This window comes from Thermobia domestica, chromosome 5 (genome assembly GCF_964235325.1).
Source record: "Thermobia domestica chromosome 5, izTheDome1.hap1.1, whole genome shotgun sequence".
Lineage (NCBI taxonomy): Eukaryota > Metazoa > Arthropoda > Insecta > Zygentoma > Lepismatidae > Thermobia > Thermobia domestica.
The window spans coordinates 245,695,063-245,708,831 of record NC_137458.1 but is presented as its reverse complement, the minus strand read 5'-3'; the positions used below and the strand labels follow the sequence as shown (position 1 = coordinate 245,708,831).

Below are 13,769 nucleotides of genomic sequence, written 5' to 3'. Positions count from 1 at the left end.
CCTTTTAATACGTGATCAGTCAAGATCACATCTTTATGGTCCCAAAACACATACAACATGGCCTTGCTGGATAAATGCTGCATGTTAGTCGTTTTGGGAGTGGAGGACAATATGTTTCCATGTTTTACTTATTTCTTTAGTTTCAGTATCAATTTGATCGACCCAGTATCCATCTGCAGTCACTAATCTATTTACAAAAGCATTCTTGTCCTTGTCATATGTTCCAAAATACTTTGTGCACATTGCACGCGTTGCTATTTTCTAAAAGATATAAAAAATCGGGGAATCACCTTGCTGTCGTATTGCTTATATGTACACTGAGAAAAATCCGTTATCAGGACAGCAGTATATTGTACAAATATACGGAATCCTCTTGCTTACTACAGAAATCAGTACGGAGCATGCGTTATCTATATGCTACATACGCACTACCCTTAGATATTACATCATGCCGTTGCAGGATGTCGGACATCTAAGAGTCTTTTCTATATTACATACATATACGTATGTTACATTCGTCAGCTATATGTTTTATACGTCCATTTGTATGTGAGAACCTGACAGCCTATATTGTTTCACGCGGAAAGTACGTATAGATGGAATACTTACGAAGGAACCTATCCAAGTGTAACTCTGACTTTAATCGAGACTATGACCGTTGGATACCTTGTCCCAAAAGAACATAACACGAAAAGGGATACATCTTTGATCGCAATCGTTGCGGAGATATAAGCGTGAAAAGTTAGAAATTGAGCTCCGTACTATACATTACAAAGTCAGATTCCGGGTCAGATTTTTCGGAAACGGTCAGGTAAGGAAACTCAGCGAATACATATCAAATTAGTGTGGGGAGCACAGCATCTTTTGAATTAAAAACTTGTGTCCCCGGGTCACTCACAGAGTCCCAGGCGGGGTCCAACTCAAAATTTGCAAATGGAACTGGGGTCAAGTAGCATATTGTATGAAAGCTATTGTTAAATAAAAGAAGATAGAACAAATCTCAACTCTCTACGATAATCCTGTGCAAACGGGCAACTGGTCAAAATGTCAATACAACCTACATCAGAAAATCTATGGTCACGCTTCTAAATCGATTAAGTTGCGACAATAACAAAACAGAAAAACATGTTTAAAAGTACAAGGTATTGAAGTAAAGCAATTGCTGCAAAGTCTTTCTCTCAAAAGCACCCTCAGATATATTTTATTTCTGCACCATTATTCCAATTTTGTCCAACCCCACTCCTCTCCAAGTTGGATCACAGTTTCAAGGTTACTCCTTCTCGTCTTTACCATCATGTTTCTCGTTCAGCAAATCCCCCGATAGAAATTTTACAGTGCAATCTGTGAATTTGGGGTCCCGATGCGCGAAGCATATACCGTTGTCTTTTGGCCTTCTCACCCTCCACGACAATTGCGATTGACAATGTATCCTTTCTCTTCCAGGACACGAAATCCAATGGTCATGGTTATTCTATGGTCCATTGGTCATTCGAAGTCGCTCTTATACTTGGACAAGGTCCGTTGTGCGACTCTGTGAGAAACTGTAGTAATTTGCTTTACTTCAATACCTTACATTTTTAAACGTGTTTTTCTGTTTTGTTATTGTCGCAACTTAACGGATTTAGAAACGTGGCCATAGATTTTCTGATGTAGGTTGTGTTGACATTTTGACCAGTTGCCCGTTTGCACAGGATTATTGTAGAGAGTTGAGATTTGTTCTATCTTCTTTTATTTAACAATAGCTTTCATACAATATGCTACTTGACCCCCGGTTCCATTTGCAAATTTTGAGTTGGACCCCGCCTGGGACTCTGCGAGTGCACCGAGGGCACAAATTTTTAATTCAAAAGATGCTGTGCTCCCCACACTAATTTGATATGTATTCGCTGAGTTTCCTTATCCGACCGTTTCCGAAAAATCTGACTTTGTAATGTATAGTATGAAGCTCAATTTCTAACTTTTCACGTTTATATCTCCGCAACGGTTGCGATCGAGGATGTATCCCTTTTCAACGGCCATAGTCTCGACTCGAAGTCAGAGTTATACTTGGATAGGTTCCCTCGTTAGACCCTACACAAAAAGTATTATAAAACATGCGTTTTCAGTTATACGTTTGCTGTACGTTAAGTCCAAAAAATACAGGATTTACAAATGTAACATACGTTTTACGTACACTACATACGACTTTTTTTAGTCTAGAGTGTCATATAACATGATGTGAATGAATTTATTTATTTATTGTAACAACAACACAACAGGCGTCCTGCCCATTTACAGTGTTTGTTTACATATATGGTAAAATATCATTATTTTTACAGAAGAAAAACATACAGAAATTTTTATTGTTTCATTAATTAACTCAGCTCATCATACTACAAATTGTGTTCCTAAACATTTTTTTCAGACATATTGAATATGTCTATCATTTCACACTTTTCTTCAATATTATTGTAGTGAGAGCTCATTCTCCATAAAGGGGATTTACACAGGATGTCAGTGCGTGCTTTCTTACAGTACATGGTACTACTATTGCTTAACCTCGTTCTAGACGTCGGAACATGCAGAAATATATTAGAACTTAGTTCTATGCAATCAATTTTATTATTTATTATTTTATGTAGGAAAACTAAATCATTAACATACCTACGTTGCTGTAATGTCGGTATATTGAAATTGTTTGTTAGTTCTGGGTATGATATGTATGCTGGGTACATTCCAGCTTTTTTTATACATTAGTAATCTCAAAAACTTACACTGCACTCTTTCAATCATTTGGATATATTTTCCATTATGAGGAATCCAAATAACAGAAGCGTATTCCAGTTGGGATCTGATATACGAATAATATAGTTTCAAAATTGTCATGTGGCTACGGAAGTCTCTACTTACACGACAAACAAATCCAAGACTCTTATAAGCATTGTTTGCAATAGTTTCAATGTGATTTGCGAAAGTCAGTTTTGGGTCGAAGGTAACACCAAGGTCTTTAACAGTTTCCGGCCTACAAAGATTTATACCGTCAATAGTATAATCATAATTTATGTATTTTCCTTTTCTAGTAAATGTAATAGTTTTACATTTAGTTATGTTTAGGCTAAATTTCTTCACGTGGCACCAGTGTTTTACATTTTCCAAGTCTTCCTGGAGGGTTTTACAGTCTTCAAGTGATTTAATTTGAGTGTATAATTTTAAGTCATCTGCAAAGAGTAAAGTATGCGATTTCTTGATGTGCTTACTTATGTCATTGATAGTGATGAGGAATAGTAAAGGTCCAAGGTTTGATCCTTGCGGTACTCCCGATGTAGCATTAAAATTGTTGGAGATATGACCTTTGTAAGCTACAGATTGTTTACGATCACGTAAGTATGATGTGAAAAGTACTAATGCTTGCTTAGAAAGATTCATAAGAGCTAGTTTTTCAAGCAAAATGTCGTGGTTAACTAAATCGAACGCCTTCTGAAAGTCTGTATAGATTACATCCACCTGAATCCCCTACTAATGTTCACATCCGTAGCTAAAAAAGAAATAATAATAGTCACTACCTTCAAATTAATAGTCCCACTTTCTTCATTCCACCATTTCATTCATTCCTCATCATCACCGTCTCCTTCAGCCTAGCCGGCATAACTGTGGGACGTAAAACACAAAAATTTCATTTCATTTTCAACATTTGCGACCACACTTGGGTATATAAGTGTTTAGGAATGACCTTTTTGGGGGGTCATCCTGTAGCTTTGTGCGACCACATTTGACTTCTTTATTAATTCCAGGATTTCTCTGTATCATAAGATGATCATTTCTCGTCATACACAGCTGTCATCTCTTCATGTATCGTTCGTGCTGATTTTCCTTGAAGATGGTGAAATTTATTCACAGCTCGGAATTTAGTTTGTGCAACATGCCGCTTCTTTTAAAAGTAGATAGAGTTTTAGAGTTCATTAAAGAAAGGAATGTATACAATAACCTACACTATTACACTTGACTTCCAATTATTATTTTTTTTTTATAACTAACTCAACAGCCAGTGGAAATCCACAAATGCTATAGACCCTATTTGGGCAGTCTTTTGTAAGTTTAAGTGGTCTATTGTAAGTTAACACTATTTGTCGAGTAAGTTGTAGAATTAACATTATCAATTTTAACTTCATTCTTTTTTCGCGTATTGCAATAACTATCAGCATTTTTCCTTTTTACTACAAGCAAATTATTATTTATATTACATTACGCGTTTACATACAAGAATGAATTTTTATTAGTAAATCGAAATGCAGTATGTTTGATTCTACAAACAAACTCTTTCCCGATAGTATATAGCAACTACCATATGGTTTTCGTTTGTAGTAATATCGCTATTCTTTTGCAGCGTTTGATTTATTTTATTAGATTATTTACTTTAGAATTATAAGTGTGTCCAAAAACAACACTAAATATATCAGATGACATTGTATGTATGCATTGTACACCATTTTTTTCAAATCTGTTGTTAGGATTGTTTTAAAGTGATGTATAATACCTACTATAGGAGATATCTTCTTTTCTAAACTTTTCATATGTAATTCCCAAGTCAGAGCTGATCGACCACTATTTCTAAATATATTTTACAATTGGATGTTTTAACCCTTAACGGTTTACTACCTTTTCTGTCCGCTTCCGGCACTACTTGCAAAACAACATATCCACAGACTACTTCTCGCATAAAATTCACCAGAGTTGTCACAAGGAGGCAGTAGCTGCCCTGCCAACGCGGAAAGTATGTATATAAAAAAATAACCACAACGAACAATACCTGAAAATAATACTCTTTAAACGCCATAGACAAGATCAAAAAATATGTAGCCAAATGGTAACGAAAACTCGTTAAAAGTCGAAAACTCCTCCAAATTCATAATATCAATTTCGATGTACAATATTATTTTTGATAACGCCTTTCGATAAATTATGTTGTTCGATTATTCTAAATTTAAAAAAGTTAGGGCCCTGTGCAGAATCGTTTCCAGTGTCCTATGAGGTGTATGACTAACGCGTAGTGTTAACTTCTGTATTTAGAAACACGTTAGTGAAGTTAGCGACAATTTATATCGTAAAAGACCAGCCACACCTTTAACATAGGGTTGTCCAAGCAAATTATTAGAAATAAGGTCTGACAGAATTACTCTCTCTTACCTTCATATCTTCTAACGCGTTTGGACAACCCTGCGGAAAAGTTTGGACAACTCTACCCTTCCTCGATATAAATTGTTGCTAACTTCACTATCGTGTTTCTATACTAAGAAAAGAAATTGTAGGTGATGTACTTAGAAAGATAGGTTACATGCGTAATTCCTATAGTTTTTGGAATTAACATACAGCAGACGTATAACTGGAAACGCATGCTTTATAATACTTTCCGTATAAGTGTTCGGTCTATAGTGCTTTCCGTATGAAACAATAGGCGGTCAGGATCTCACGTACAAATGGACGTATTATAGCTGACGAATGTAACATATATATATGTAAATAATACACGAAAGACTCTTAGGTATCAGACATCTTGCAACAACATGATGTAACATCTAAGGGCAGTGCGTATGTAGCATATAGATAACGTATGCTCCGTACTGATTTCTGTAGTAAGCAAGAGGATACCGTATATTTGTACAATATACCGTTGTCCGGATAAAGGTTTTTTCTCAGTATAAATACGGAAGTTAGCATCACGCATTAGTCAAACTCATAATATGACACTAAAAACGACTGAATAAGGAACTAAAGGCTTTATTCGTAACTAATGATATAGAGCAAACATGTCAATTTCTCTCTGATATCTGCTTTATAAAATACATCAGTTTCATAAGCAAATAAAGTTATTCTATCTTCTAGTTTAGTAGTTGTGCATCATTGTATCGATTAAGAAAAGTACGTTCCCAACATGGACCCTTGTGGAACACTATATTCTGTTTTTATATAATTCTTTTTTTTAATTATTATTTATTAAGACACATTGTACCCTATTAGGTACCTAGCTTCTGAAGCAAGAACGAACCTATGAATCTTATATTCTGTAGCTTTCGGAGCAATATGTTATGTTTGAGAGTATCAAATGCTTTCTCCAAATTAATAAATAATTCTTTGGCAAGTTTATTGTTATCTAGACAGTCTTGAATTTCTACTACTATGTCAGTTACAATACTCATGGTGCTTGGTTTTCCCCTAAAACTATATTAATATTGATAAAAGTAATTTATAGAATCCAAATGTGTTACCATTCTATTATGTACAAACTTCTCAAATACTTAAGAAATAATTATAGGTCTATAATTTCAGTATTTGTATTTATCTCTACTCTTATGACTTTGGAAGTTTTGCGTTGTATTGGGAATCCACCTAGGATAAAGGAAGAATTTATTAATTTGGATATTGTTTTACTTGCAGTATCATTGCAACTGTTTAATACTTTATAGTGTAATCCATCTCTTGTCTGATTTTTCTTTCTCTCTAGAGTACTAATAATTATAATAATTTCTACGTTGGTAACTGGAGTAAAAAAGAATGAATGGCAATTCGTGATATTCATTCAACGTCTTTTTCCCCAATAAGTGTATCTTTGATGCTAATGTTTAACCAAAGCTTACAAAATAAGCATTCAATACATTTCGTATTCATGCATTACAATTAAATTAAACTAATTCCTATTTTCAATTGTATACAATAATAATAATAATAATAATAATAATAATAATAATAATAATAATAATAATAATAATTATTATTATTATTATTATTATTATTGACTGAGGACCCTATGTAAGATTCGAGAAACGAATGCCACAAAGTGGTTCCTTCATCTTAAAAAATCAAATCATAGTTACAGGAGTTTAAGTGAAGCGTATGGAGGATATCAATGTGCTTTCCAGTTCTATCGAGCTAACAAGTTGCATTAGATGCGCTTGAATATTATCCTACAACATGGTGAATGGATTCTGCACAAAATATAATAACTTCTTTTCCCAACGTTGATTGTAGGTTGTGTATCAAAATTAAACAGTAATAATACACCTTGATAGCCATTTCTGAATTTCCATCAAATGATGATGAACTCATCACGATGCGATTTATCCCGTGCCTCAGGGTTCATTCAAAATAGGAAGTTCAGTCATGTGTAATAATGCTTTCTCTCTCGGACTAACGCTTGCATTGATCTATCTGCAGCAACACGTCAACAGGCTGCACTTTCTCTTCGCTGACATTACGACCCCCCGGCCGACGGATGTTTTCACAATTCGGTGTCCCATGTTGAAGTTTTGTACTCACCGTGCCATTGTTCTGAAAGACAACGCAATTTCCCACACGACTCACGAAGTAATGGATGACACTGTACTGCTTCATAGCTGTAAGCACATTCAATCTTTATTTAACTCTCAGTTCCCGTTTCAAAAAGATCGTAACTATATCACTTAGATGGTCAGCTCATACAAATATACGTTTTCATTCTAGTGTCACATGTACAAACCTTCGAAAAGATCTATTTGCCTTGAGCTAAGTTAAATATCAACTGATGTGGCATAAGAGAAAATCACTGTTTCCATGATCAAAGTTCCAACTTTCTCTCATACACACACATCCATCCATCCATCCATCCATTGTATATGAAATGAAATGAAATTTCTTGTTTAATGTCCCACGCTTATGCCGGTTAGGATAAAGAAGACGGTGATGATGAGAAATGAATGAAAATGGTGGAATGAAGGAAGTAGGTGGAAACGGAAGAAAACTCCGAGGAAACTCACGCATACCGTGTTTTTCCAACACAAAACTCACTTGGCGCGGGATGGGATTGAACCAAGGACCCCATGCACCAGAGGTGAACGCTCTATCACTGAGCCACCGCAACCACAGCGCTATGCCTTGCTAAATTGTCTTTACTGTTGGATAAAGACAATAAAAATGTAGAAATAAAACAAAAGCACAAACTCATTTTCTTTGCATAACTTGCTTGATTCTAATTCGAATGCAAATTATTTAAGTTGAATTCAATGTAAATTGAACAATATAGCCTAAATACATATCTTAACACATAACAAGTAAATTGAAGAAGTGGCCTTCCTAATGCTTTTAATAAATCTTTTCTGTTTGTTTGTTTGTATCAAATCTTGCACTTTAAGTTTCAGTACTTCCATACCAATTTTGAAATCTTATACGGGTAATTAAATCCAATGCAATATTTTCATATATTTTTTCTCTAGCTTTTTGTTTCATTGTAAAATTAACTAAAGTATTACAAGTTTATTCAGGCCGCAAAAACGAATAGGGAACACCAGTTAATTAAGCGTTATTTCAAAAGATGGCAAAATTTTACATCGTTGGTTCGATGCCTGTATCTAACGCCTTTAACGGAAAAGCTAGGAACCTACTTTTTAAAAATATAATTTTACAAATAATAATAATAATAATAATAATAATAATAATAATAATAATAATAATAATAATAATAATAAAAGTAAATATTGTAAAATGTTCTTAGAAAATGAAATATGTCAACTCACATATTGTTCAATAAATTTTCATACACAGGGAAAATAAATATTGAAAAAAAATGAAAACCATTTTTAGTATATTCTCTACATGAACTACATGACTACCATTGTTTTGGAAACACATTTCGATGCATGTCTCCTACTCTTGAAGGACACGTATAAGTACAATTGAAATTATGCTTGTAATGGTGTTGGTTGAGATGACTAAAGCTTTGCATCTTTTTCCGATACATTATGAGCTTCAAATACCTCTAAAGATAAAAGTTAAGTGGGGGTGAGATCTGGGAATTTGGGAGATCAGTCCACAGGACCAGGCCGACTTAACTAAACATCTTGAAATTGCTGATCTAACTATTGACGTACGTAAATTTTAATGTTTATTTTTCTTATGCATGGAAACTCATGAAGCATCTTGTTGCATCTTCAAATTATGGAAGTTAGGAGTGAATAATTAATTGTAGGATATTGAATTAAGACTAAACAGCAAATAATAGCCATAAATTAATTTTAAAGAACAACGCATTTATAAAATACAGTAAAGAGGAGAAAATAAATTTTCTTTTGTAGAATAAAATGAAAAAAAAAATGGAACTAACAGTAAGACTAAACACATTGAGCACGATTTAATGTTTAATAACGTTCCTAATATGGAAGATCATAGATATCTAATATCCATAGACATTTTAGTCTTTAACCTTAGGAAGGGCGCTCAATGCTTTCGGTGTTAGTTCGTTTTACCTATAGGACAAATACTAAATGCATTGGGAGCGAATTAATGTTTAACTAACGCCGAATGCTTTTAGTCTTAGCCCCATTTCTTTAGTTTACTCCATAGGACTAAGATATAAAGATTAGGGGCGAGTTAATATTTGAGTAATATAACTAATATCATAAAATCTAAAGCCCTCAACCTTAGGAAGATCACCTAATACTTTAAGTCTTAGTTCAATTTCTTCATTTCATCTCATGGGACTAATCCTTAAAGCATTCGGAGCGAATAACTGTTTAAATAACGTTCCTAATATTCTTAAAAGCCTTAAAACTCAACCTTAGAAGAGCTCCCAATGCTTTTAGTTTTTGTTGAATTTTTTCATGTTACTCCACCAACTATTTTTTTCCTTCTTACTGCATTTATAAACACATTGGTTTAAAAAGTTTTTTTTTGTATGTTTACCTTCTGTACTTACAGTTTCTGCAAATTTGGTGTATGTAGAAATATGTCATTCCCAAGAGTATGAAGCAAATTATCTCTGAGAACGAGAAATGTTAAGTTGCTAAGGCCAACCAGTACTCCAGATTCCAATCTCTCCAGGTTATTAGCGAATAGCGTAAGTTTCTCTAAATTGGGATTCCCTTGGAATGTCCCATTTTCCAGCTTTTCCAGTAAGTTTTGTCCAAAATGAAGTTCTTTGAGATTATGCAAATTAGAAAAACAATCTGTGCTAACCTAAAGTAGTACAACATATTAAATACATTTTTACATCGAAATAGGAATATTTAAATTACAACAAACGTTTATTTTATGCCTGAGCTTCTAAAAGGAATACTTTTTTTTTTTTTTTTTACATACTTTTCTTTAACTCACAGTGGTTCATACATGACTTGGTTTAACTTTCATCTCAAATCTTGCAACCTTAATTTAAGCTAACTCCTTTCCAGACGTTACAGAATGATGAATTTTATTGTAGCTGCGTAAGTCGAATGACAATACAATCCTCTATTGTTATTTTCGTATATTTATGTATTTTGATTAAGGTATTGATATTGCTCTCTACTGACTACAATTATATCCTATTGCTTTATGCAACTTAAAGTGCTCTGAAGGTTGCATGCGTAGTATAACGTACAGACCTTTGTAAATTAGGTTTCAGATTGTAAAAGTACGTTAGATTTCGAGAACTAATTGAATGTGAAAACATCTTATAGCAAAAAGTAAAATAAAATAAAATAAAATAAAATAAAAATAAACCATGCTTTCTTTTGAAAGTAAACAACTTGTAAGAAAAACTAAAAAAAATATTTTAAAAACTTGCATTCTTTAAAAATAAAATAAATTGCACAAAAATGTAAAAAATAAAACATTTCACTAAAAAGTAAATAATTAATTTTAAAGTAATCACTTTAAAAAGTCTATTTCTGCATAATTAAAAAGTAAATCTTGGGGAGCGCGCTCATATTATAAATTCATTGTATATGGGAACGCTCCCATGCTTTTGTTTTCAGTTATGCATAATGTTTTTTCTTAAAAGTAATTTTCTTAAAACATACAGTAATTATTCTTTACTCTTTAGTACGACGTGTTTTTTTTAACTTTTTTGTACGATTTACTTTGTGTTTTATTTAAGTATACCTTGAGCAAGCAATGTTACGGGAAATTATAAACCCAAGAATATTAGGCATATAAGGAAGTTTTTGATAGACTTTTAGAAAGATAGGTAAATATATGGATTTTGGACTGATTCTTTCGGATTTGCTTATTATTAGAGGCTTTGAGTGGAAGAATATTGTTCCAAATAAGTTGAAATGTTGTGTGCAAACTAGTAATAATTCTCCTTTTCGTGCAATATAAATCATTGATCGGTGTATTGTTCCTGTAGAAATTTGGCACTATTTCTTCTTTAGAAAGCACCACAAGGGCATCACCATCTTGGACAATATTTTTTTTGGCAATTCATACAAGTAATGAATAGAGAAAATGAAATGAAGTCTTTGAGTTTTACGTCCCACGGTTATGCTGGTTAGGCTAAAGGAGACAGTGATGATGAGAACTGAATGAAATGGTGGAATAAAGAAAGTGGGAGGAAACGGAAAAACCCCGAGGAAACCCACGCACACGGTATTTGTCCACCACAAAGTCTACACGGTGTGAGCCTGGATCGAACCAGGGATCCCAAGCACCGGAGGTGAACGATCTACCACTGAGCCACCGCGCCCCCAAGTAATGAATTGAGTGTACATTGTAAACATATGATAAGTCAGAAAAAGGTAAAATTAACAAGAAAGATAAAGTAATAGAAAAAGTAATAGAAAAAGTAATAATTCGTATAGGGTTAAAGAACGTGAAAAGTTATGTCCCAACTGGGCAAAGGAAACGTCAAAATTTGAAGAAGGTCAATGTTGGTAGTGGACAGACTAAAAATCGGGGGAAAGTGACGAAATGTATAATGAAAGATTGCAAGGGAAAAAAGTGATACTGAAAGAAATATCGTATTTACTCGCGTAATTTTCGCACTTTTTTAGACGAAAAAAGTTGTTTTGAAACAAGGGTGCGTAAATTATGCGGGGAAAAAAACTACGAGCTTGTAACTGAAAGTGGGATGATGCGCGAGCTCCTTCGCACAGCAGACGAGGGGGGGGGAAGTTGAGGGGGTGAGTACGGAAGTACTTGTTTTGTTTTGTTGACAGGGCTCAATGGAATGCAACAATGGCTTTGCTGCGTTGCGAATTGTTCATTAGCTACCTTAATTGATTCCTGGAAAAATGCTGCTTCACACAAAGTTTCCGCGTGCGCAAATTACGCGAGGAAAATAAAATATACAGAAAATGCCCTTCAAAATTGTGATGCGAAAATTATGCGAGGGTGAAAATTACGCGCGTATTTACGGTATATGTAATGGGTAAGTTCGATAGTTCTGGCAGTAGCAAACAAACTTTTCTGTACTGATTTCAAAATTTTGGTTTCCACTTTGGATTTTCGTGTTATATGTTAAAGATCACTAAAAAGAACAAAATGGTGACCATCCGAAATGAGATCCTAATAAATTTTGAAGGCCTAGAAAAATAGTGATCTTGATATCAAACATTATGTTTTGGGCATGCTGAATATAAATTTCTATCTTCTAGTCTAAAACTTAAAGCTATTTGTTCCAAATCTCTAAAGAAACAAAATGGCACAAATCCGAAATGTAATCCTTAAAACTTTTGAAGGAGGAGAAAGAAAATAGTGATCTTAGTGTCAAACATTACTGGGTGAACACAATGGTAAGCACCACTTCTGGTGAAATTGAGTGATTGTGTAAATGAGTTGGGATCGAATCACAGAACAGTATGTAGGTAGTATATTTTCTGAAAAGTACCAGCATATGGTAGGGGAAACTTATTTGGTATGTGTCACTGCATTGCATTGCAAGGGAGTGTTGAACTTCCTTTAGGTTATGTAGTGGATTTTTTCCTTTTCGATTTCATGACCATTGGTGGTGGTCTGCACACTCTGAGTGCTCTCTTTATCTGTACTATTACATAAAGAAGTAGAAGTGGGTGACTTATAATTACGCAGACCATAGTATTATGTAGAAACGTGAAATTTAGACAAAATACTAGTTTTGTCACGAATGTAAGGGGTAGGGGCTAAAGAAGTATTTTTGGAAACACCCTTTCTAAGGAGCGGGTTTAAAATTTCCTTTAAGAGTAGTGTACCTCATGAGTCCCTGGCATGAGTCAGTGTTTCAGCGTTTTTGATTCTGCATCAAAGGGGAGGGGGAGGAAACAGTTATAAAATGTTCAAATTTCTTTATTTAATCTGAAAGGGTTGAGTGTGAGTATTTGCTCAAGTTGGAGATCTGAAATTAGATGTGTAGATTTTAAATTAAAAATAAAGATATATGTATTCCAGATTTTCTGATAATTCCTCACCAAAAGGGGAAAACAAGGCAATTTCAATCACATCGAAATTTCCCTTTGTTTATCCACAAAGCTCCTAATGTTAGGATTCGTTTAAGTTAGAGATGTAAAATTCGGTATATAAACTTTGAAATAAAAATGAAGGAAAACAAATGTGTTTTATCGCTTGTGAAAATTTCGCTTCTAAATTAGAAAAGTTGGATCTCATTTCTATAATATTCAAATTCCTCATTCTTTATTGAGAAAATGTCCAACGTGAAGATGTAAAATTCAGTATACAAGATTTTAAATAAGGATAAGAGAATACGAGTTTCAGCATTTTCAAAAATTTCCCTCCTAAGCGTTAAAAGGGACAATTTTAAGAAGTTTGAAATTCCCCATTATTGATTCACAAGATGTCGAATGTTGGGAGTCGCTTAAGTTGGAGACGAGAAATATTGGTATATAAACTCTTATATAAAAATACGGATATAAATATTCGAAAAGATTTCAATCTTGCCAAAAATTTCGCTCCCAAGAAGAAAAATTATGGTCAATTTGATAACATCCAAATTTCCCTTTCTTTATTGAAAAAATGACCATTATGAGAATTTTGCTTATGTTATATTTATATTAACTAAGTTAATATATTATACA

At 33.7% G+C, this 13,769-nt stretch overlaps 1 protein-coding gene across 1 annotated transcript in view; it reads right to left on the bottom strand.

Annotated features, from left to right (window-relative positions):
* Positions 1-13,769, bottom strand: part of LOC145685451 (uncharacterized) — a 115,699-nt gene that overhangs the window by 39,715 nt on the left and 62,215 nt on the right. The window contains exon 5 of the mRNA XM_081757849.1: positions 9,701-9,960. Within this exon, the coding sequence (XP_081613975.1) occupies positions 9,701-9,960 (260 nt within the window). The remainder of the gene's footprint in view (positions 1-9,700; positions 9,961-13,769) is intronic.